The 26,122-nt window shown below is 36.4% G+C and overlaps 3 protein-coding genes across 4 annotated transcripts in view; 1 reads left to right on the forward strand and 2 right to left on the reverse strand.

Annotated features, from left to right (window-relative positions):
* Positions 1 to 3,397: 3,397 nt before the first annotated feature.
* On the reverse strand, positions 3,398 to 11,026 carry LOC108547028 (UDP-glucuronosyltransferase 2B1). Of its 2 annotated transcripts, XR_001890166.1 has the most exons (6): positions 9,907 to 11,026; positions 5,907 to 6,326; positions 5,307 to 5,538; positions 4,898 to 5,123; positions 3,796 to 4,173; positions 3,398 to 3,561 (listed from the first exon to the last, which is right to left on the reverse strand). XR_001890166.1 is itself a non-coding variant. In XM_017899354.1 (5 exons), the coding sequence occupies exons 1-5, from the start codon at positions 10,306 to 10,308 to the stop codon at positions 3,894 to 3,896; spliced, it is 1,560 nt and encodes a 519-aa protein (XP_017754843.1). In that variant the 5' UTR covers positions 10,309 to 11,026; the 3' UTR covers positions 3,398 to 3,893. The 2 variants fall into 2 exon arrangements, 1 of the variants encoding a protein (XP_017754843.1); XM_017899354.1 differs by having other exon boundaries at positions 3,398 to 4,173.
* A 388-nt stretch (positions 11,027 to 11,414) lies between these two features.
* The window catches only part of Dh31-R (Diuretic hormone 31 Receptor), a 64,185-nt gene continuing 49,477 nt past the window's right edge, over positions 11,415 to 26,122 (forward strand). Inside the window, exon 1 of the mRNA XM_017899356.1 lies at positions 11,415 to 11,456. Within this exon, the coding sequence (XP_017754845.1) occupies positions 11,447 to 11,456 (10 nt within the window). The 5' untranslated portion in view covers positions 11,415 to 11,446. The remainder of the gene's footprint in view (positions 11,457 to 26,122) is intronic.
* Positions 15,210 to 22,147, reverse strand: LOC108547026 (UDP-glucuronosyltransferase 1-6). Its single transcript, XM_017899353.1, has 6 exons — positions 22,019 to 22,147; positions 17,854 to 18,280; positions 16,960 to 17,382; positions 16,449 to 16,680; positions 15,690 to 15,915; positions 15,210 to 15,516 (listed from the first exon to the last, which is right to left on the reverse strand). The coding sequence occupies exons 2-6, from the start codon at positions 18,256 to 18,258 to the stop codon at positions 15,237 to 15,239; spliced, it is 1,566 nt and encodes a 521-aa protein (XP_017754842.1). The 5' UTR covers positions 18,259 to 18,280; positions 22,019 to 22,147; the 3' UTR covers positions 15,210 to 15,236.

Genomic DNA, 26,122 nt, shown 5'->3' on the forward strand with positions numbered 1-26,122 from the left:
AGATTGCTCCGATTGCGTGAAAGATATAAACTTGTAAAGATAAAGAGTGCTAATTAGATACCATGAGTTGCACAAAGTCGACTTATTAAGAGTATGAAAACGGTTCGTTATTTTATTCGAGGAATCTACGAGGCGAAATATTTGTATCGTTTAGTTGTGGAACAGAAGAAATACCAGATTTTACGTAACCTAGAACGATGTGCGAAATGTCGAGTCTGCTAATAGATTAAATTTGTATACGGCTGAAAATAAAAGGACGAGGCACGAATATTTGAAGAGAATGAATTCGGGAGATTATCGACTACCATAAACCGGTTCCTTCTCTGTAAACCAAGGTCTTCCTGTATCCCATGGTGTCCGAAATCTGTAGTCAATTCTCTGCGAACATCAATAAGGCGCAAAGAATCTGAAGAAACACGTAGAAACGCAATTTTATAAATACATATTTTCGGTTTTAATTTTAAATTAAAACTCGTTTCTTAATAATTATCAATTTACATTTTCCCCCATATACACGTGTACGTCCGCATATATAAATTAAAAATAAATAAACGTATCGATTGAAAATGTTATAATAAAAATAAGATAAATATTATAAAAGTCGATTTATCGCAAGGAAAATTTTGATTTCTTATTTTTCGCACCAGATCTAACTATGTGATTCAATTTCTAGTTCTGATATTGAAAATAACAGACGTGTTTCTCGTAGATTATCTGGTGTATCTATGATTAGATACCATATCTGTTCGACGTTTATTTATCATGCTGACATGTCAACACGATGTTCGCTCGATGAAATTAAGTATTTCTTCTCATAATAGTTACTCCTGTACGAGTCTGTCACTCGTACTTCATACTCTGTTTACTCGTGAAAGCAACCTACTTTTATATTTTGCTTTGGCACTGTCTGTCATTAAGCCGTGATGTGGCACGTAACGTGTCTTGTATCACTTTGTGTACCTTATCCTTTGTGTAATAACCGACAGGAAGTATCGGTTACTCCAATCTACTAGATTTAATTTTTGTGCTTTCAAAATGTCATGGCTTCGCAGATTTATTGGTATATTTACAGTTGGTAAAGAGTGCCGCGTTATTAGGCATTATTAAATCTTTACTCGTGGCTTATACTTCACGCATTGGTGCAACCAGTTTACCAATTGTCATCGTGAGACAGAACTTCTGTACAAGGAAAGATCATTTCAGTCGAAGAGTTTTGCAAAATCTGATTCGTCTACAATCAATCACAAGTGGACTCTTTTTAACCGTTTATAAATTCGATATAGATGACAAAGATATAGTTATATTTTTCAAAATATCTGATAAGATATCTTTGACATTTTTGTAGATTTATAAAATATCCACCTCCAATCGCAGATACTTCTATAATTTTGTATCGACCAAATGAATGTTCCTGCTATCACCTTATTTGCTGATATCGAATTTTTATTTTAGACTAAAAGGTTCTTCAATGGACTTCGAGTTCCTAGATAGATTTAATAGATTCACATAAATCCTTAATATGTCTCAATGACAGATTTAATAATTAATTAATCTGATTAATTCTACCGGTTAAACCACGTTATCACACTTACTTTCTTTGGAAATGATTAATCAGGTCACGTATCAAACTCTGACTCGTGATTTACCCATTCATTTCTTATTTTCCTTGTAGACTTTAAGAATTCCTCTAGATAATGTTTACTACAATACAGAAGCTAACCTAATCTTCTTATAAATAAGACGAAAATAATTAGACACTGTATATCCAAATCCCGTATTCGTCACGATCTACCTATCAACTAGATAGCCTCCATCTACCCAACAGTTACGTTTAATCATCAGCGAAGTCTACTTAATGCAACGTAGTTAGCTCAACTAGGTCATCATTTTCCGAATCTGATTTTCATATAGCAAGAATATCGTAGACATTCCGAAAATACTGCGAAATTTAAACTACCCTGGCCTAGTTTAAGGCTATCCCTAGCCTAGTTTAACACTAGGTTTACGGACGCTATCTGTATACCTATTTCTAAGGACACCTGTCAAATTGACAGGTAAAGGAAACCACGTGCCATTTTCTTTTTAACGATTAGTTTAATTTGAAAACAATTATATATTATATTAACAGTCTTAATATAAGTTAACTAAATCTGTTACTATCGTATAATTGGATCAATCCTTCCGTCAAATTGACGGGTTCCGTAAATCTAGCTACCCCAAGCCTATTTAAAATACCCGACTAACGAAAAATTCATCTATCCTTTCTTATCCTTTATTCCATGCTTCGAATATTCTCCGTTGTTTCCACTCCCGTGTATATAATAGACAAATTTTCGATCGATCGAGGAACTTCTATTGGAAAAATGGCACACTTCGGTTCTATCGTTCCACGTCTCACGGATCAGCCGTCTCGAGTCTTCTTCCCAAAAGATTCGCGAGCCATGTTGCCCCTCCATTTCTATATTCCACTTCGAGTTGTTCGTCGATCCGATCGATGGATCGACGTGGCTGTGGGACGCGCCACGGGTTCCACGTCGACTCGATCGCGCTGAAGGACCTAAATCCAAACGCGATTTGTGGCTTCAGGCGTGAGAATTTATGGCGGTAACTAACTCTCGCGGATGTCCTATTGGAGGTTTCCGGGCTGCTCGCGTTTTATTTCCTCCGTGAGTAGTTTACTCGATTATCGAGCAATTTTCCTGGATACGCGTGTTCGCGACGGATGTCAGTGACAACCACGTGTTAGAATCGATCTCGTTCTCGCAATTAGCGAAATTAGGTGCAGAGAGTGATTGGAATTTGGAATCGATTCGGTGGAACGAAATTTGATACGCGTTTTAATTGAACCATGGTAACGGTGATCGTCGCATATGGATCGTGTTATTTGTTTACTTTTTTTCGGTATTTTTGAAACATTCATGGGATTTTATACTCTTCGTCCGAGTAATTGTGAGATACCTTGTGAAATTAATAAAAGGCTTGAATGTGTATCGTTTTAATTTCCTTTAACTGTATCAACGTTATTCTACTTGCTGATAGTAATTCAATCTCGAATTATCTGCTATTTTCCTTGTAAATTATCGTGCGGTATCTGGAAGATATTGGTAAACAGTAACCAATGTGCGGTTGTTGCCTTGTAAACAAGAATCTTACACTAGTCATGAAAGATAGAAGAAATTTCTTGTTTCTTGGTATCAAGGACAATTGTTGTCCGATAAAGATAGCAATTTTTGTGCTCGTAATGTTTTATAATATTCTTATAATGTTCTTCACTCGATGGAACAAAAATTCTAAATTATTACGAGAATATGATAATCCTCGTACGGTAAATCAAAATATATTTACATATATATACTACAGAGAACAGATAAAATTGTTTATTAACAAATAAGGAGGTTCAACATCATAGTACATTATTTTTATTGACCAACGATGTGCAAATTGCGAATTTCTGCGAGCAGAAATGCAGGAAAGGACGCGCACCATCGATAAAAATGTTTATTTTCAACGTTGCGTGTTGTTGTTGATTTTTCGAGCGTACTCGGCCATAACACGGAAATACTGAAACGCAAAAACGTATTTGACATGATGTCTGTCAGAGGTGAAAGTGTATCTGATACGTCACATTGTACTTGCACGCTTCTAATAACAAAACGCGAGAATTGATTTTAATTTTTAAACGGATAAACATTAAGTGCAATTAAATATAAATTAAAAATACATAATTCGTTAATCTAGGACATAATTGTCGTTACAATGAACGTTACTCGTCGATACGTCGTTTGTTTAATTTACCTTTACTTCGATAAAAGTGGATCCAGCGATAAAATCGAGGAGAAGCGAATCGACATTTCACATCATCAACTCAACATAAAGTAGGGGAAAGAAAGTAGTTATGAAACCTTCTTCTTGCGCGGAACAGTGGAACCTGTGTAAGCTACGTAGAACACAAATTGCACCAAAGTCGCTATAAGATAAGTCACCGCGAGCGCCGCCACTAGGAGAAATACGTAAACATCCACCAAATACAATTGCCACCATGTTAAGTCCATCGCTGGCGATCTGAGGACATTTGCACCGTGTCTTGCAATGTATTCGACCCAATAAACCGCGGTCTCCTCTGCGCTTAATGGTCGATCCAGGAACCTTCTCGACAATTTCCGTGCTGCGTTTCTGAAATGAAAATACGCGTGAAATTATGCACGGTTGATCAGTATCTTTTCGATGATCCGCGAAAGTCCATATCCCATTTCTCTTTTTAGGACAAAAGAAACAGAACGAAATTGTGTAGAAATGGTAAATGAGGGACATTCGTTTATTAGGGTAGCGTGTCCTCGCCTGGAACTCAGGTCTAGAGTATCTTAGGTTATTCTAGCTCCTATTAGGGTTAGGAGTCGTTAGTATCTGGCTACCAGATAGACCATAGGAGGTTGGGGCCAGATCACGTGAGGTGGCTTCGCGTAACCTCGGCTTACCCCGACATAAACCGAGGGTGACGCGACCGCGCTCATCTCCCGGGAAGAGTCCCCGCGTAGGCGGCCCTTTGAAGGGGCTAACTCGGAGGGAGGGGTCTCTTTTAGCTCTAACCTTCGCGTCGAGGGAGTTTCTGCTCCTTCGGGGAGGCGCTTGTCCTCTGGATGGGCTGTAAAGGGGCCTGTTCTGAAGAACAGAGTCAGTTACTAAGGAGTTACAAGTCAGTTGCGAAAATGGTTATTAAGTAGTCGTTGGTCAGAGTAGTTGTTAGGTCAATGTGTGAAGAGATAGGAGAGTTATTTTGTAGGAAATACGAGCTAATAAAGAAAATTCCTACAATTGTTGAACGTGAAATTTATAGAAATGAAAATATTCGCTCTCTGATCTGACTATGATCCTTCATCGAAGACAAAAATCTAGGTACCGGTATTTGGGGTCGTGTAGAACAACGTTCAAGGCGTGATCCAGATCCTCCTGATTCAGAGTATCAATGTGCAGTGCTACCGCAATGTTGTGTCGAACATAGTTCTTGATATTGATAAACTGATCGGCAAACAGCGGTATACCGACCAGAGGCACACCAAAGTGAATAGCTTCCTGAGTACCCATGAGGCCCCCATGAGTGATGAACGCTTTCACGTTCGGATGCTCTGCAAGAAACAGATATCTCGTTAGAACGGTACCTCGTAATCTTCTCCCGATCTTTCGAAGTTTCGTATTATTCGCGAAACCTCGATAGACCTAAGTTACCAAGTTTTCCGAATCTTATCTCTCGGCATGTTCCGAATCTTATCCTCGTTTGCAATATACTTCAACGGTTAGTAAGTACTTACTGAGAACTTTGATCTGTGGTATCCACGGTAAAGTAAGGACGTTCTTGGGCAAGTTAGGCGGAAGTTCCTCCGATTTCGCTATCTTCATCAGAACACGAACAGGTGCTATCTTCTTCATGGCATTGTAAAATATCTCGATATGGCCAGCCGGGAAGGATTCGATCTTCACCATTGATCCAAACGAGAAGTAGATGAACCCATGCGTGCTCTCGTTCATCCATTTCTCCAGGCTCTGAAACCAATCGCCATATCACGATTTTTTCTTCCTTTAATCCTTGGCTCTTAGCTTATAGAGCTTAGCTTAGCTCTATAATCAAAAATGATTTTGCACAATGACTTACTCGCGATTTCTTTCTATATTACTGTCGGAAATGCCATCGACTCGAAAGTATTAAATTGCTATTTTCATGGAAACGAAGGTCTTCGGGGACAAATAGTTAAGTGGGACAATTAACTACGAATGAATCTCCAATTAATTTTTATCATCGCTCGCGTGTATTAGGTAATCCATTCTATTTGCTCGGAAAAATTTCGTTACGATACAGCGATAAGTTGTAACGATAGAAATGAAGGAAAAATAATTAATTAAGCGATAATTACAGGCGGTAACTTGACTCCTTCTTCTGTCACGTGCAGTCCTCCGATTTCGATGAACGCAGGGTTGGAGTCTTTAATTCCGTTGATCGACACATGCGAATTCACCAATATCATCGATACTTTTTTCTCTAATTCCCTCACGTCAGGTGCATCCGGGTTCACGTACTTCCTCAACATCGCGGTCTGTTCGCTGGTGATCGAGTTGAATTCGTATTTCGCGTAGATGTTGTTCACGACGTTGTGCAGCCTCTGCCAGAAGTTCATTTTCTGAGGATAGGAGAGGAGGTTGGTTGGCTCGAACGCCAGGTTTTCCGGGTTCGCGATGTAATCGGAAATCCATGGATAAAGAACGCACGTGCTGACACCTATTACTGGCACCTTCAAGATGTCGCCCAGTATCGCGTAACAGTGTGCGCCAAACACCTGCAAAAAGATGCAGGTTATTCTCGCGAATTTCGCTTAGAATTGAACTTTTTATTTTCCGAGATGCTGGAACTGGAGCGATAGATGGTCAGAGTTAGAGAGATGTTGATCAGACCACTTATCGACGAATATTGCCAAGTGCAATGGTTTGGTAGGGCGAATGTTTGCAATAAATGTGGAATTTTTAACGGTATTTATAACACTTTCTTTGTGACAGAATTTATGGTAAATATTCTATCGTCATTTAGATTATTTGGAATTGACAGTCGTATATAGCGAATTATAGATAAATTCCAACTATTTAAATTAATATATAGCAAGTCTATATTTTTTAGCTGTTTCATATTGATATATAGTATAGCGTAAACAAGTACTTGTGAGAATAATGGAATATCAATTGATTCAGGTAAGCAATTCAGTTTAAAGCAGGATTGTTGATTAATGCCATATTTTGACAAATGATCTGTGTTTTTGACCAATGATTTTTATCAATGAAAAGTAACCTAATCCAAGGCTGACTAATATACTCAGTTTAGTATGTACTATAATATATACTAGGTGACTAATGCATGTTGTTTGAGTATTATGTAGATGAATAACTATAGTCATTTTAATGAGCAAAATCTTAATGAATGGGACGCTAAAGAAAAATCTTTGAATTCAGTTTAAATTCAGAACTGTTCAAAACATTTTCGAATCAATCCATCGATAGTAGGACAATTGCTAAATGCAAAACAGGTCGTTCAAAGGCAGAACAGTGAAGTTCCGTCATGATACGGCCATAGTTCAGTCATGGTTCAGTCGCGATTCGACTAAGAAATTTGTAGAGGTTTATTTTAAATTTTTCTGCTCCTCTTCTTTCTCACTTTATCTTCCTAAATTTTACAATTCTTGTCTCCTTCGTCTACTCTAAGGAATACTTCTTACATAATTTGGATCCCTCTGGCATTATTAATTAATTCGATAGTTTTCGTCAGTTCGCGTTATCTAACCCTATACAATGATATACAATCTGTATACTAGTTACTATTAGAGTATTTGTACTTTCACGACTAAAGATTACGCTGTGTGTCGACAGCTTCACTGATTCAGTTTATCAAGAAATGACGAAGCATAAAGTGTATCTCGCGATATGTAGTGTTTATTGTCACTGATACTGGCATTAGATAAATACAGTAACGTTCAGTTGAGTGTAAATGTACTTGTAATTACGCTTAAACAGTAGAAATATAAATTACAGATTATATAAAAGAAATTACTAAATGTCTGTTACTTTTTCTCCTCTTATCAAAAACTATTGCAAAACTTTACATAAACAGTAAAAACAGGCTACTCATCTAAAACTTTCCGATATTTTGTGTCACGATAGTTCATAGAATGGAAATACATTTATAATCGTAAATATTATTTATTAGTTATTTCTTTACTTTTTTTTTTTCTTTTTAACCACTTTGTATGGAGGTAAAGAAGCTTTTAAATACGTTTGCGATGTAACTGCAATTTATCAGTGATAATGACGCGTACAACGTCTCTGAGGAAATTCATTTAAAATTATCAATAAACAACATCGACTTAAAAGACGAAAAATAAATATAACAAAATATGTTTTGCATCGCAGAATTACTAATCGGTTTTTGAATTTTTATGGTGTTATGTAACAGGATCATTGCTTTATGCGATTACTAATTAGGAATAAATTAAACGTCAATACGCTGTACTTTCCCTCAATATCTAGTCTTACTTTTGGAGTAACACAAAATTTATTTTTTCTTCCCAATCGTAGTACCTGTTCTACATTTTTTGACATACACTTTCAAAAGAAGGATACAGAATGTAATAAAAACAGTCTAAAAGTTTTATTCGAGAATTCTACTTCTCCTTATCTATTTTCATTTTTGTTCTAATTTTGTACCTTCCTCCATTTTTCAATTTTATTTTTACTCGTTTCGTAACTACTGTAAAGATAAACACGATGCTTCCAAATAAGTTCTAACAATGTTTATATATACCCTGGACGATTATTAACTTTAAAGACTTTTAAAATTAAAGGCAGTTCAATCTTTTGAGAAAGAAAATATGCTTGCTTCGGAAACTTCACGTCTTGAGTACCTTTGACGAGTAATACTAACAGCAATAACTAAGTAATGAGTAATAATAATAACTGGGTTGTATAGGGGTAGGATTGTAAAGGAAAAATATTGCCTTTAAACCGAGGATTGAGTAGACAAAGAAGAGGTAATTTCCATTCTAACGCAATAATAAGTTAAATTAAAGGTATATTCAATAAATTTCGATCAAACCACCTTTACTCTCTTGCATAATACTTCCAACACTGGTATATCACACCACGTGTAAATATTTCGACACATACCTAAGCAGAAAGAAGATGTAAAGATAAAAAGTTTAATACGTCTATTTGTAAATTAAAAAGTTTTGTTAATTCGCTCCTAGAGTCGTCGAAAAATATGGATTTAGTATAAGAAATTGCGATGAAATAGTTATCTTCAGGACAATTTAGCTTAAAGTTAGAACTCCATCTTTCGTCATTGTGTTTGTGGAAAATATTGAACTACAGCATGATATTTAGATGATTCTTCATTTGTTGATAAGAAATGTTATATTTCAATCGTGTTACGTTCCGTAATAATCGTGACATGACAATTAAGTGACTATTATGTGACTTGTTCATTTTCAAAGAAATATAACAATCATGCGATTCTCAATTTATATTCTCTTTTATCTAATTTTTGAAATTCCTCTCCTGTTTGCTATCTTAACTTTCAATTATACTCTAATACACCCTTTACATCTATACCATTTTGTCATGCAATTGTACTCGAATTTAACTTCGTACTGCATATTTTCTTCAAACCATCTCACACAAGTATATCTAATTATTAAGCGTTATCGAATGGTATTGAAATATAGCTATAGAGAGCAACGGTTGCAAAAGCGAAGAAATGACGATTGAATTCTAAGAAGCATGCAATTTCAAAAAGCAAACAGCAAAAACGAGTAGCAACATCGCCATTATTCCCAAATGCGACGCCATTTTCGTAAATATTCCAAGTATCCAGCGAGAGTCCATTTCGATGTAGCTTTAAACGCTTTAATTTTTCTAATTCGATGTAAGACGGTGCTATCGAAGAAGCATCTTCAACAATTTCTTCCTCTTTCCGATAGAGTTTTAGTGCTTTCCGTCAAACTTTTCATCGAAGAAACCTCGTCTCTGTGCCAAAAATTCGTCTCGAAAAATACCGCGAAATTCCAATTCCGAATGCTCGTGAACTTAAAATTGCTCGTAAACTCGTAGACAATTTTAATACTTGAGAAGCTCGGCTATTTTATCATCGCTAATGACCTTAATCGAGTCAAGTGAATTTCTGTTCACGAATGGCACAAATTGTCCGAAGCACGTGCTAGAGGAAAATCCGAGGAATAAAGTGATCAAAGAGTAGGGGAAGGGAAATTAACGCGAAATAGAAAATCTTTAATTAGAAAAACGGTGTTTTATGTCATGATAGATATACCATGATAGCGTAGCTTTCGAGTATACCGAGCAAATTGCTATAAATCGTACCTCCATGATTATCAGGTCGTAAGGTGGGTCATTAGGCGGATTACGGATAAATTTCTGAATCTCCGGGTGGTTCAAATGTTCGCAAACAACGTTCCCTGCCATCGTGGCCACAGCGGCTGGAATCGATGTCCTGAATTTCGTCATTACTTCTTCGTAGGTCAAATTGTTCATGAAATCCCTCGCTGTCGGAAGCACGATCAGGTCGGTATAATTAGGATACGGTTCCTTTAAGGGAAACGTGCTGATCACGTCAACTTGGTGACCCCTCTTCGCCAAAACCTTCATCAGCCGCTCGAACATTACGAAATGGCTCTTCCCATTGAAAGGAAATACCCCTAATATCCGGTATCCGTAACATACCGACAATACCGCGCAAAACACCACCACAGGTAACAATCTCATTTTGCAATTGCCTTCGAAATACCAAGAAATCGACGAGATGAAGATTACGCATTAATTCGATGTTGAAATCGACATAGACTTGTTACGAGATCAACTCGCGTGGACGATGGCCCGCACTTCACCGGAGAACAGCATCCAATTTAATCTTGATCAACTGGGCCCCGACTGGAAAAAATATTTTCACTTTTCTAGATGCGATTTAGTCATGTTCGAAGAGAAATGTCTGTCTATCCCTGGTAAACTGCTCAACGCTGACGCAAAAGACGTCAATAGGTCCGTACAGTTTGACTGACAGATCGGTACAGTGTCAATAGACCGAGCTTATCCTTCCATAGACTATCCAATATAAATTCTATTTTCGAATGGTCTATTTGAGTGGTGATTAAAGATACGTAAAACGATTTTTCAAGAGTTCCTGATATCATTAATCGTAGAAGGAAAGCGGCGCACGCGTTGTTTCTCTGATAATCCCTCCACGAACTGGGGCCTCTGTTTCGTTACACTAATCACGATATACACGAGTCGACGAATGATCAGTCAACCATTCGACTCGGCTGATCTCGACGAACTGACGATCTGAAAATCGTGACGCGATCATTTAACTATGGTTCGGTTACTTGCACATTTTCCGAGTTCCGAGTATCAGATTTTCTTGACTCTTTAAATAGCCTGACGAGTATGAAACGCGAATTTATAAACACCGCTTTGGTTTATTTACACCGTACCGTGTGTAAGACAAAATTCGTTAAGATTGCACACGAGTAAGGAGTCTCGTAATATTTAAACTTGAGACACATAGCCAAGAGCAGTCGTTGATCTACGTCACGCGAGTGAGGTGTAACGTTGGTTGAGCACCGATCGAGCACTGACAGTTGGGTCTTATGTCTACATCGATACAGGGTGCCCCAGTAATGGCAGTACAACCGAGGGGAGGTGATCCTACACGCGGGAACGAATGGAACAAGAACAATACGATTTTTCGATTCCTTGCAAGCTTCGTTTTCGAGAAAATCGACTTTGAATATCTGTCGTGTGAGGTTGTACTTAACGAGTGACGCGGCAACCGCCTACAAAAGCCAGGAAGGGGTCGTTATTCAATTGTGTGGATAATTTGACGACCAATAGACTATTTGGGGGAATGGCACTTGGTATTTTAATTTTTCATAGCCACATCGATTTATCCGTGATGTTTCGAATGTACCAAAAATACCTCGTAGTAGTTGGTTCGTTTAACATAAAGTAATTAATATATATGTATACAGTTCAGGTGACGACTAACATAGGTAAATAATTAGAGTCAGCCTAAATGTATTATATCCTCGTAATGAAAGTGTCGAATTTGAAAACCGAGTATTTCTTTAATTAAATATCAATCCCTTTAATTGCAAGAGATGTAACAAACTAGATTTCTCTACTCCATTTTCTCTCTCTTCGTCTGTATTAATTTTTCAGTTCTTGTCCCCTTTCTCTGAGCAGCAGATTATATATATATATTACCGAATAATTCTTAAAAATAGTAATTGCTCGAGAAAATATTTTTTACGTTATTTCTATTCTTCCAACATTATTGATGAACTCAATAGTCTTGCTCCTTCTGTTATTTCGCGTTATCTACCCTAAACGATAATTTTCTAAGCACTGTTTCGTCGCTCGAATGCAGAAAATTATGGAAGTATGTTGACTCGTCGATAAATTTGCATGCTAATAAGGAAAATGCCTCGATATGGATTGTATCCAATTCGCCTCTATACCACTGCTATTTTTATTCCTTTCTATTTGCGTATATTTTTCAATAACCGTCACTAGCCAATTTAGTCTTGCATGGTCAACGAAGAACTCGTGTGTAACATTCGCGATGTGTAACACAGATTAATTGGCGACGAGACAACAGCGTAATTCTTATCTATTGAACTCGTTCTTAAAGGTTGAAATTGGCTCGTAATATTCTACCACTTCGCGGTTATAGTTTTTCAATAGATAGAGATGCAATTCGATATCATTCGATACAGTCTATCTGAGCTTAATGGCGAGCTTTCCGCATTTATCACGCTATGACGACTTCAATCGACGCGTTCATACATTGCGAAATACTGTCAATGTTACAAAAGCCACTTTCGACGTTACGTTGATATAGGAATTTTTGTTTAGAAATAGAGAGATGGGGGAATATCTTGGTTCGTTGAACGGAATAATTCGAGCGATATTTTTCTCGGGAAAAAAAATATTGTACGTAGTTCGTGTTGATTTATTTGGACACGTGAAAGGTCTGACTGTTTGGAGTCTCAATTTAATTTCTTTCTCGCTTTCGTGCTATTTCCGTGCAATTTTCTCGATGCAATTTTAACGGGAGTCGATAGCGAACAGGTGACGAGAACAAAGTTGGTTATTAAAAACTCGTAGACGTCGATTAAGTTTCAAGCCTTTGCACTTGAAAGGCGTCGCTCAGTCGCCATTTAATCAGATTCTAAAGATGGATGTTAATTAATATATCAAATTTACAATTACCCAACGATGCGTGGCACATCGAAGTAAAGTAATTCTACGTTTTAATTTGCATATGATTTCTTATTTTTTTAAAATATATTTTACGTTTTAAAGATATCGTGGACTTTATGGCAGAATGTCTTCGAATTACCATTTCCCTGTAACGAAAAATTTTCCTATCACCAGAGTGTGTCCGCTGCAGAGGATTTCTTCCTTGAGACTACGTTACCGAATAAAATTATTGACATAATCTTGAGAGTTTATATATATGTATAATACTTACCCAAAAGAGTAAAATATATCTTATCGACATGCTCTGTAATAACCTTTCATTATTCTTTCGGTTTAAAATCTACTTTTATCATTATTGTTTAAAGTTTCTTTCTACTATGATTCATTTACTATGACAAGGAATATTTATACATCCTCGTTGCTGAATTAACCTCTGTTGACATTAATAATAATTTCGTGTTATTAAATCTCAGTTGATGTAAATATAGTTCCGAATCAATTTCTTTATTTACGTTCAATTTGTCACGAAGATTGTCATTTCGCGATATGAAATACGTACTTCTGATCAGAGTCGATTTTACGTAACAACGTAACAATTCAGTGTGGTATAAATTGTTACTACAAGCTATTAAAGTATCGGTACAATTTATCTTATTCATTTATAAGACTTACATTTATTAAACATATTTATTTCTCTAAGTGATCTCGCTAAATCCTCTTCATCCTATACACAGCTTCAAAAACTTCTAAAAACTGCCAAAAACTGTGTTTTAACATTAGAACTATCAACCCAGTGAAAATGACTGGTCCCAGAATTTTCCTTTCTGCAATCACCGAACACGTACACCTGCTTTAAGAATAAAATTGGTATCGATTCATATTAAGAAGGAACTGTAATCAATATTGTAGGATACCAATGGAAATCGCGAATCGGCTATTGCTAACAAAAATAAATTGTAAACCGATCGATATCTTCTAGAAGCAAATCGAAAAGTTATTCCATGTAACAAAATTAAATTGCGAGACTCCCCGGGAGGTGAAGCGTAGGTTAAGGAAAGCATAAAAGCGTGGTCCTTGACAACCAAAACAGAGTCCTTAGAAATCGGTTGTGACCAATACAAGCGTGAGTCGCTTGGTGTTGGAAAAAGAGTTTTAAAAGAGTGTGTCTTTGTGTGTTTTCGTTATCTTGGTGTTCTTTCCCAAAGTTAAATTAGTTTACGAGTTTTGAGTTTGCGTTATCGTGTTCTTGTTTTTTCGTCAATTTTCGGTGTCTCAAAACCAGTATTCGCCATCCTACAATATATTCACTCATTTTCATCGTATCGCTGAAATTACTATAATCCCTGTACGTTATAGTTAGGTGCCCATTAAAGCTCGGTAGTTCTAGTGTTACTGTGGACATTTTACTCGTTAAACGTAGGAAATTTAAGCGTTTGAGTATCTTCCTTTGTAAGTGCACATTTTTCTTTGTTTACATTTTCCAGAACGACCACAGTCATGGTCGCATTCGTTATCTGCGACGAGCTATAGCGCGCTAACTTTCCGCATAGAGGGTCCTTTAGACCATCTCCATTTTACGACTCGTTGAGCTCAACCTGACAAATATCATTCGACAAAAGTACCAAAATTTCGCGAGATTTCCCTGTTCCGTAACCAGTCGTGTTTTCAGACTAAAAGCAATTTGCTTGACATCAGTGCAACTTTCGTGGAAATTATCCTTTCAGTCGGTCGCCACGGTGAAAACGTTGCCAGGGCCTGTGGCTGCAGTTCCATTTTATGCGAAAGGTACAAGGATAGGGGATGAATAAGCCCTTGCGAGTGGCTTGGGAACTCACCCAACTTCTCGGCAAACTTGTCCAATGTTTACGCAATTTTAATGCGATTAAACGTGGCCCTGTCTACGTTTAATTACGCCTGATCGAACTCCCGGTGGTTCGTTTAATCGAGTTGAAAGTGGCTTTATCGCGAGGATCCTGTGCTTGCCTCTTTGCCAGTCTCCATTAATCGGGATCTTCTTCGCCAGACCCTTATCATTCTGGCTCTTTATGGATCTTCACGATTTTTCGTTTCTTCACCGACTTAGATTTATGGAGAATTCGTATCTCTGCGCAAAGTGCACAGGTCGAGGACTCTGTAGCTACTTGCTCCTTTCTTGCCATTTTTCATTAATCCAGATTTTCTCCAGACCATTTTCCCATCCCATTTTTAATCGCCTCGATTCATCGAGAATTCGTATTTTTTATTCTAAACGCGCAGAATAAGAATTTAGTGCGCAAAAGTACGAAAGTATACGTGTTACTTGCAGTTCGTTCATTTTAATGTATATACTAGCACAGGAGAAGCGTGGAATGAAGAAGAGGTCGAGATACCGGGTGAATAGGTGAATTAGAGAATGAATTGAACGATTTTCTTTAATGAATTACCCATTGGTCTCATTTTAATTTCTTTTCTAACGGGACAAGGCTTCTGCGATAAAGATTCCTTGACAGAAGTTTCAGAAGGAGCCATAACGAATAAATTAATAGGGCGAAACACACGGCCAAGAAGGCGAATACGTCGATTAGGGTTATTTTCCACCAAGGCAACTCCGTCGCCGATGATCTCAAGCTGTCCGGTCCGTTTCTGACCACGTATTCGATCCAATAGATCGCTGTATCCACGGCACTCATTGGTCGATCTCTGAACAACCTTGACATTCTCTTCGCGGATTCCCTGAAATGGAAACGCAAACCCTTACTTCGTGCACCCTCTTGGGTTTCGAAAGTTTCTTTTCAGCTTCTACTAGCTTTCTGGAACTTGAAACTTTTGAGAGGTGGCTTAGGACTACCCAGCCAGTTAGACTGGTTTTCGTTTATTCTAGTTTCCGATAATCTGAGAAATATCACCTGTACTTGGGGTCGTGCAAGAGCTTATTCAACGCGGAGTCCATGCCCTGTTCAGTGATGTTCAGGCTATCTAGCAGAACCGCAACATTCTTGTGCTCCAAGGTCTTGATGTTCTTCACTTGATCCGCGAACACAGGTATCCCTATCATAGGAACCCCACAGTAGATAGCTTCCTGGGTTCCCATGAGGCCACCGTGAGTCACGAATACTCTAGTATTCTTATGTTCTGTGAGAAATACGAAGATGCATTAATTTTGCCTACTTTCCACCGCAAATTACACGCGAATTCTGTCTAACCTGACCTCTCTAACCTCAGAATCCCTATCTCGCTCTGAATCCAATCTGCTTACATGCAGTCTGCTTTGACAGACAAGTCTACTTTGACAGACAAGTCTGCTTTGACAGACAAGTCTACCTTTACAGACAAATCTGCTTTGACAGGCAAGTCTACTTTGACAGACAAGTCTGCTTTGACAGACAAGTCTACTTTTTAGAAATACACCAAGAAGTTTCCTTCTAAAAAATATAGCACAATGGATCACAAATTTTTGAATTAATTTTTGACGTATTAGAAGTAATCGTGGAATCTTGGAGCGAAAGTAAGTTTAGCGAAGATATATGCTTATCAAAAAGCACAGGAAGACTGTCAAAAGATTGGAATACAGCAACGAGAATAGAGAACGAGAATGAAATCGGTGAATACTAATTAATAAGATCGACAATGAGAATAAAATTTGTCAAAAAGTCAGCTTCACCTACTCAGCACAGAAAACTGCGAAACCCAAGACGCTGTGAGCACGTTGCTAGGTAGACCAGCTGGTAAATCCGACGCGTTGGTGCTCTTCATCAGGACCTTTATCGGCGAAATTTTCGCTAACGACCTATACAATTTCAGCACCGTCTCTTCAGGGAACTTTTCGATGTTCAATATCGTGCCTAACGAGAAGTATACTAATCCGTGATCCGCTGAGTCCAACCACTTCTTGATTTCCTACATCCACGAAACGGTGAGTTAGATCTTGCTCGAGATCTAATAAACATCTAAGGATCTAATAAGGATCTAAGGATCTAACAAGGAGAAATGAAAGAAATCCTCGAGATCAAATTTCGGGAGGAACTTTGGGAAATCCTGTCGAAAACAAATTGGGAGATCAGTCGTGAAAAATCAGCTAGAACGGAATGCTCGCAGTGGAATGCCAGGAAATTCTGGAAATTGTTAAAAAATTGGACGAATTTTAGGAAATTCGAAAAATCGCAGAAAATTTTCTACCGGACTCAATTTCGGCGCTTCTTCAACCACGTGCAGCCCTCCGACTTCGATCATAGCCGGTGTAATGGGTTTGACACCGTAATAGCTGTAGTGCGTGTTCACCAGGGCCAATGCCACTTGCCTCTCCAGCGCTCTGACATCGGGCATATGAGGCAAAGCCATGGCCTTCCTCATTATATCGGTTTGAACCGCCGAGTAATGTTGAAAGACTATTACTGCGTGGTAATTCGTGTAGGCATTCCACAAACGATCGAAGAACGTTTCTATCGAGGGATTTTCGTTGAAGAAACCCGAAAAGAAAGCGTCGTTTTGAGTATTCCCCATAAAGGTGTTGATAAATGGAAATTCTAGGAACGATGTAACGATGACCACTGGTACATTCAGTAGATTGCCGAATCCTAAGTAACACGGCGAGCCGAAGTACTGAAAGGAACATGAATTCTTTAGAATTTTGGTAACTCTTTTAGAATCGAAATAAGTTTCGTATTTATACGAATTTTTGCATTTTCTCTTTGATCGTCATGTGAGTTTCATCGGATTAAAATTATATTCTATTATATTTAAAGAGTCGTTTTCCAATTCCTTTCTCGATCACGCAAAATGGCACTTCGGTGTTATGACAACATAAGAAGTTCGAGTTATTCGTTAATACTGGCATATTTGAAATAATTATTTAGTTACAACGTTACATTCTAGGAAATCAGAATCGTCTCTAGACATTGCACAAAGTTAATTCCATTTTATTTTGGAGCACTGCAATGATCCGAGTGCGAGGACATTTCTGCACGACGCTTTTTACCGGTACCCTAATTTGTAGTTGGATACTGAAATATTGTTAAAAACGGGGAACTTTTTACGAAGGAGATTAATGTTCATAGCGTTAATTATATTTACCTGAGCAATTACGAGATCGTACGGTGGGTCGTTAGGTGGGTTTTTGATAAAATTCTGCATTTCTTCTCGGAACAATAGATCACATATAGAATTACCGAACATTGTGGCTATGAAATATGTCACCTGTAGCTGCATCTTTCGCCACTCCTCGACACTTATGGCAGAGTAAATTCCCTTGCCACTTAAGTTAATGATGTCTGTGTAATTAGCTAGCGGTTTCTCTGTTGGAAAATGGCTGATCACGTCAACTTTGTGCCCCCTTTTTGCAAGGGCCCTGGACAGGGTCCCGAACATTTGAAAGTGGCTCTTCCCTTGGTATGGATAGATACAGAGTATTCTGTAGGCAACATCTGTATGTACCAACACAGCCAGTACTAGAGACAACAGTATTTTTTGGTACTTCATGCTCTCTTTCCTCTATTCCCAGCTGTAACGAACAGTCGTTTCAATCACTATTCGATGGAGTACCACTCAAAAACGTTTTAGTTTTCACTCTCAAATTTTCTTCTCATCTTTAAATTCCTGCAGAGCTAAGAATTCGAACTGTACGAAATTTCAGAAATTCGAGAATTTTATTAATACTTGGAAACTTTTTAATTTGGAAATTCGGAGATTCGAAGATCTGAAAATTCTAAAATTGAATATTTAGGAATTCCAAAATTCATTAGTATTCATTCTCAAATTTTCTTCTCATCTTTAAATTCTTGCAGAGTTAAGAATTCGAACTGTTCGAAAGTTCAGAAATTCGAGAATTTGATTAATACTTGGAAACTTTTTAATTTGGAGATTCGGACATTCGAAGATCTGAAAATTCTAAAATTTAATAGTCCGAATATTTTAAAATTTAGAAGTTCCAAAACTCGAACATTTCAAAATTAAAAAATTCGAAGATTGGAAGATTCTAAAATCTAATATTTTAAAAATTCGACGATTCGAATTCCTATCATATACATTTTATACGTATCCCTAAATATTCTTGAAATCTCTTTTATTCGTCTTAAAAGAAAATTAACAAAATTCATAAGACTCTAAACGTATCACTTCGTGACAAGCTTTATTTATTTATCATTTATTGAGGTTCTCGCAAAAGCACATTGTACAGAATATACATATTGTATGTACTGTCACGTTGTATCCGCGGAAAATGCGATTCGCATGACAAGCTATGTCAAACTTCACGACCATACATCGGGCCGAAAAATGTCGGGCGAAATTTAGTGCACGTGTGTGCAAATATAAAGTGCAAAGTAATTAAAGCAAGTCAAAAGTAATTAATAAAACTCCAGATACAGTTGTCTGCTATCACGAGGTAAACGTGTAGTACAAAAATGAAAATAATAATGATAGCGATTAATTAAGAACCAACTTGATAACCCTAAAACAGATAGTCATTAATGAACATGTTCGAATTCTCGCTCAACGATGACGAATTGCAACTCGACTACTTTCAAGGAAAAACACAGTCGCATACTTTGCACGATAAGTCTTAATGAAGCTAATTATCGAACATTGAATCTATATTTATTTCGCGTTAATTATATGTATATTATCCATGCTATCTCCTGTAATAAACTCTGCATAGTGGACAGACTCCACCATGCAATTTTGTTTTATCCTGTGGGTCCATTAACATTTATTAAATTTTATCGAAACATAGTTGGCCAAACGTGACAAAGGTTAGTGCCATTGTTAGCCTTCCTCGTTCACCCGGAAGATTTTCGTTATCCTTGTTTGTATTACATTTTTCATTTCCTTCGTTAAATTATTGCGTTGGAAAGAAAGTACTTTCGGTTTTTTAGTGAGAAATAAAACTCAATTTTTTCTATACAGTAAATGAACTTTAATCGGTCAAATATCTTCCATTCTATTCGATGACCTTTTGCCATCTTTCTGCTAACTTCATGATCCCGCGGTCATAGAATTTCTGGTCCTTATCTGCAGAAAACTTAACCAAGTGCGTAAATCTCAGAAGGTCGATCAGAACGTTGTGGGTATCTTTCAGTGAAAAATCTTCAGAACGAAATTTTTTAAACTAATTCTGAACGTGCGTTCTGTTAAACAATCAACACCATAAACTTCTCGTATCTCTTTGCGAGCCTCAGTCGCATTCTTGCCTTTATGAAAATAAAAAAGTAAAATGTGTCGAAAATGCTTATTTTTGCACTCCATGTTAAGACTGACCGTGAACTGACAGTTATAAACGAAATTACACGGAATTTCACGAAATAGCAACGTAAAGGTATCGACTACCACATGTCAAAAGAAAAAAATTCTAACATTGTCAAAAGAATAATTAAACAAGCATAACATTATTTACTGATGCAAACCGAAATTACTTTCTTGCCAATCCAATATATACGTAATTCTCCGGGTTAGTATCTTATATTTATGTTGTTCTCTCAGTTAACGTCGTGTTACCTTCAAACAACTCGGTGGAATGTAATGCGCCCTATTAATTTGAAAAATGTCCCACCCTTGCTAATTTTTCTCTCGCGCTGCTCGTTTGTAGTATCGTAACAAGCGTTTCGTTATTCCATTGCATAGGCTCGAATTAAGCGAACCACGTGCATATTACTCGTGTAAATGCAACAAACCGAGGTGTCAGTGTAATCATTATGGAATAATTTAATTGCTGCCGCGTAATAAATCAGCAATGGAATTTAAATTAGGCGTTCGTCGGCGTTATTGTTATCATACTTGGTGAATAATTAATCGAACCTTGTACTCGATACAATATGCTTCAAACAATTTGAGGTGCAGCGATAAGAGCACCTGATGTCCTCGTAAAACGAATTAAAATAGAAGCGACATTTAAATTCCCCCTGACAATATTCAAATTCCAGTTACACCGAAAAAAGATTAAAAACTCGCGTTTGATTCGTCAATTTTTATTCATTTCACTGAAAAATTTGGGAATTTGGCCGACGAGAAATTGCTCGAAATATTGGGAATTTCGGAAAGTTTCATTTATTTCGTCCAAGACCGGTGAAAAGTTTTCTGGTGAGAAAGTAGTTACTGGTTTCACTAGGGGAAAACATGGCCATTAATTCAGAGGTACTCTGGGAATGTTCATCAGGAAAATTAATGGTAGGTACTTACGTAAGTACATGTATCGAGCCGAGTTTCCTTATGGACAAAACGTGTAGACAAATTTTAATGAAACTTTGAACTACGTACAATTGAGATTCAACGTGGGTCTATTTATATCGTCCATTATAACGCGCCATCTTTCATTCCTGATATTACTCCCGTAATATATAGAGTAGTCGAATTATTCTTGTTCTTATTTTTTAAAAAGAATATTATAATTTCTCTGAATTCTTCCTTATATTTGATATACTAATTCATAAATGAAGCTGCTCGTCTTTAAAACGATTAGTTTCGAAAATACTGAAATTCCATCCTTAAAAATTTGATGCAAGACCCTCTGAATATCGAAAGTTGACCAATTACAATCGAGATGAACCTCGACGATCGGCTAAAACCGCCAAAATGGCAGAAGATTACGTTGAGTTTGCTGAATAGAGCGAAACTATCGTGCCTGTATTACAAAGACAGTATTTATAAAAATTCCGATTAGGTGTGAACAAACTCTTAGATTCGATGTTACTTTATGTAGCACTAAAACAATGGATTATTTTAATTTATTCGCGACATTTTAGCCGTAATTTTCTTTTCACAATAATGGCGATGATGTTTAAAGAGACGTAATAAAACAATGCAGGTAGACATGTATAAATAAATATCTATATAAATAAAATTCAGTATTATGTTAATAATTTAAAGCAAGACCAGATTTAATTTCAAACCTCGTTTTACATTCTTCGTTTCTTTTACAATTTTTAATTATTCCCTGCTAATGGTTCGAAAAATCAGCCATTTTTCTACTCGAGGTGTACAAATATTTGTCATGATAAGTAAATTTCTATACTGATAAAAACAATAAGAGAATGACTTCCTTAAGGAATGGTAACGGATCAATCGTTGATAGAAATATTCGCGTAAAGAGAAATTTTATGGAATATTAAAAATTATTTAACGACGATCATTTTTCGATTGTTATATCACAATTCGCGGAGAGGAGCCAATTAGCGATTTGGCAGAAATTTCTATCGAAATTGGAAGAGTGTATTAATGCGTTTAATTAGTGAAAAATGGCACTTACGTTGAATTCGTGATGCTTTGATCCTCTTTTACCTCTACTCCCATTAAACGGTATAGCAAAGGCTATCCTCCTGAGGTTAATTAGAGTTAATTACTTAACGGTTACGTAAATTTTATCTTGATATTATTACCCTTGTTCCTACGACTTCATGTCGACTCTTATATAGAGTCGGTTTCTTTCTTCCTCTTCTTGTCCTACTTCTATTTTATCATTTGACTTGCAAATTTTGTATATGATTTTAATAAAACGGATACATATTATTAACATTATCGAGCAAGAAATAAATTCACGACCAATGACTGACATAGATTCACGTTGTACAAAATTGCATAAATTTTTGTACGACATCATAATTTCATATTTCACAATGACATAACGAATCTATGTCATTGCTACTACTATCAATGAAACGTTTATTTTTACCGGCAACCATACTAATCACCAGTTGGCGATAGTTGGTCTAACGCACGTATTACACGGTTTACTTTAGCGCAGTAAAAAAGAAACGATTTACTCCCATAAATTAGAAATAGTCATTTCCTTTTCATTTCGAAGGACAACATACGTAGATTATTACACGTGTTAAGAATCATACAAATAATACAGTGTTTTCGGGGGTTGAATTTATAAAACGATACAAATCGTCACGATAAGCTAAATGCAGAAGAGAAATAGGAAACTTGACAGAAAGAGATAAAAAAATTCTCAAAACTGGAATTATTTATAGATAATCACTTAACTCATTTATACTTTACTCACTTAGATAATTTCTAAGGACAAACTTGTATTATATAAGTAACTAGACAAATTAATACGATACTATATAAGTAACTAGGTATAATGTCATCATATTTATAGGCTCATGTTTACATTAATAAAGCAAACTAAATTGGAATAAAACAAGATAAACTAAACAAAAATAAAATAAAATAAAATAAAATAAAATAAAAGCAAGAACTATCAACTGTCCACGAGACGAAAAGGAACGTGTTAAAAAAGTAAATTTCCCAGCAGTTCCTCCAGCTCCTTGGGCCATTCGTCCACGAAGTATCCATAGGACACGACGTTCACGTGACTTAATGAAATTTCCCGGTTCTCGAAGGCATACAGTTTTTATTTTCCAAGAGCGGAAACCGCGTCACGTCGTGGAAAGTAATCGGGTCTCGGGTCACGTTAATTACGAGCCTGGCCAATTTCTCGCGCCAAGTGCATCCACGTGCATGATGCAAGTTACAAATAGAACAGCCGACGTTTATATTAATCAGGGATACGCACCACCGTGTATATAGTTTTGGCAACTGAATCATGCCGTACTTGGAAGCCGACCAGTGTTCGGGGTTAATGACTGAAAAGTTTGACAAGAGGAGAATTATCCAGCAACGCGAATACCGAGTTGTTAGCGTTGAAAGATGGATAGGCCATTTTGTTACGCTTTGAATTTCAACCAGTCCATTAACGTCCGCCATTCGTGCATCGACTGCTGGAATTTTCGCTAAACGTAAATAACGTGTTTGTTCGAATTTTCATATTCGTCGAAAATTGGAAACTTCTACCGAAGCTATGAAACTTATTTATGGGAAATGTGGGAAATTTTAATTATAATAAATATATAATATCGTATCCCTTGAAAATTGGATATTTAGACCAGACAATAGCAGATTCTCGTTGAAAACGAAGGTTTAAGTAGAAGCGTTAATTCGTCGAGATCTGAAAATATGGACTAAATGTAAAAATTGCTATACCTGTGAGAAACCAGAAATTTGTATCGAAGATGATTATTATATTCGTTGAAAGCAGGAAATTTCAGTTGAGAACTGAAGATTATTCCACCTTGAGATACCCCAAATGGTAAAGTGGATATCTTTTGTTCTTTAAATTTCTTTGTTCTTTTCTAAAGGATATTACGTTCATTGAAAGAGAGTGGATGTTTTTCGAGCTCGAATCAAAGAAATATAATAGTATTTCGTTGTTTCATTAAACAGCAACCACGGGAAGGAAGCTGTCATTCGGGAAGCCTGATTGAATCTCGTAAGAAAAGCCGTTTATTCCTTGATTGGTTCAATTCTGTTCTTGTTCAGGCCCTTTAATCTTCCAAACACGATCACTTATTAATACAACTTGAAAACATGTAATCTCCCTTCAGGAACCCTTCATCTCGTCTATTTATTAGGAGAACAGGAGAGAACACTCATATCTATAATCTTTCACTTCTCTACCATTAAAAGATTTCTTCCTTTCTTCACGTTTGATTTAAGGATTTCGTCGAGGATGGAAATTATTTATATTTTATTGTATACTAATGAAAAAGGCGAAGGAAATAAACTTCTAAAATTATAAATCAAAATTGTCTTAACAGACACCAGACGAAAATTATAAATTCTTTTAATACTATACTATTTACTATACTTAACTTAGCTTAATTTCCTCTTCTCATTATCACCCGATGTCGTTCCAGAGCACGAAATTATTTCGAACCGATAAATAATATTCCCATCCTTTTGTCACGATTGATTCACATGTATTCAGGTTAAATATTTATCTTTATTATCATTTCTATTTGAATACGTAGTACTTTGCTTAACTCTATTGCACGAATTTAAGCAGCCATATCCGTGAAGCGTTCGCCGTCCATTTTGTTATACTTTGCTTTTTGTGATGGATGATTTCGTTTGAGTCATCAACAATCGAATAACGTTTGATGATCTTCGGTATCGATAATGATCAGTTATATTAATCGTCGATATATTTTTTAATTATTATGGCATTTGACTTGATACCACGACTGAAAATTTAATCAACGCGAAAGTATTTCGCTCCGTATGTATGTTCCGTAAATATTATGCTCTCGAAGTTTAGGTTAAAGGGAATATCGATCTATAGCAATTAATTTAAATTTGGAATTTTCTCCGCAATATTTGCACTCGTAGAATCCGCGATCGCTTTATGGAATTAATGTAAATCGCAGATCGTATGAATTACCAAAATCTACGATCCTCTTTAAATTAGTTTACTCGGGGTTAACGTTTGCATGATCGAAATATTTATCGAATTTTAATCTTCCTCTTTATTATTAGTGTTAACATCACAAATAATTTTCATTTTCATGCATGATTATAAACGAAACAGTATAATGTATAATGCATCTTTTATTTATGTACATTTTTATTTTTTAACGTTCTCTTAGTAATGAGTTCTGTTGCATTTTCAATGTTTTTAGAGTAGTATTTATTCAAATTCATACACACATTCAAGTTCGCCAGCACTTCGCGTATTCCACTTAAATTGCACGCGGAATAATCAATTTTGACATACAGTTGTAACGAAAAAGAAAATTAATAGAGAATATTGAAAACTGCGAAAGGCTTCTTGATATTGCACAAAAGACGATGATTTATCGATGTTATTCGGTGTGATAATTCAAAACTATATCTACGTCAAACAAAATTCATCTCTATCGCAATCCCGTCAAACATACCACTGGGCAATAATTGGTAATAAATATGGAAAAATTTTATTTACATTGTACGAATGTATTCTGGATTTTTATGGAAACAGTGGGATTTTACGAAAGAACGGTTTTATATGCGAATAAACTAATAAATAAATATGCAGTCTTATGTAATATTGCAAATCCATATAACAATTTAACGACAAGAGTTTTTACCTGCAATCTCATATAATGACTATCTATTTAATCATTATATCATTATTTTTCTATATATATATTATATATATTACAACATGGTTATGTAAAATATATATAGCAATAGTTCGTGCATTCCCTTTTTATACGAGCACCGAAATTCACATTAAATTCGGTAATTCCTATGTTTCAAAACAAATAAGAATAAAAACCGAAACTCCAGTTGTTTAATACCAAATTAAAATTAAAAAACTGAATTACGAATTCGAGTAAAGAGAGCCACATCGCGAGCTCTCTATGAATCGAGACGCTTGGAAAAGTGTCTTACCTGAAATCCTAGAAAATTCTGAACGAAACAGAAATCGAGTCAGTGATCATTTCTCGCGATGTGATCACTACACGGTACTTTCATCTCAGCGTCTAGCATCCAAGTCGAAGTACGTATCAACTTCATCTCATAT

This window comes from Eufriesea mexicana, unplaced genomic scaffold (assembly GCF_001483705.2).
Source record: "Eufriesea mexicana isolate 0111107269 unplaced genomic scaffold, ASM148370v2 scaffold812, whole genome shotgun sequence".
NCBI classification, from domain to species: domain Eukaryota; kingdom Metazoa; phylum Arthropoda; class Insecta; order Hymenoptera; family Apidae; genus Eufriesea; species Eufriesea mexicana.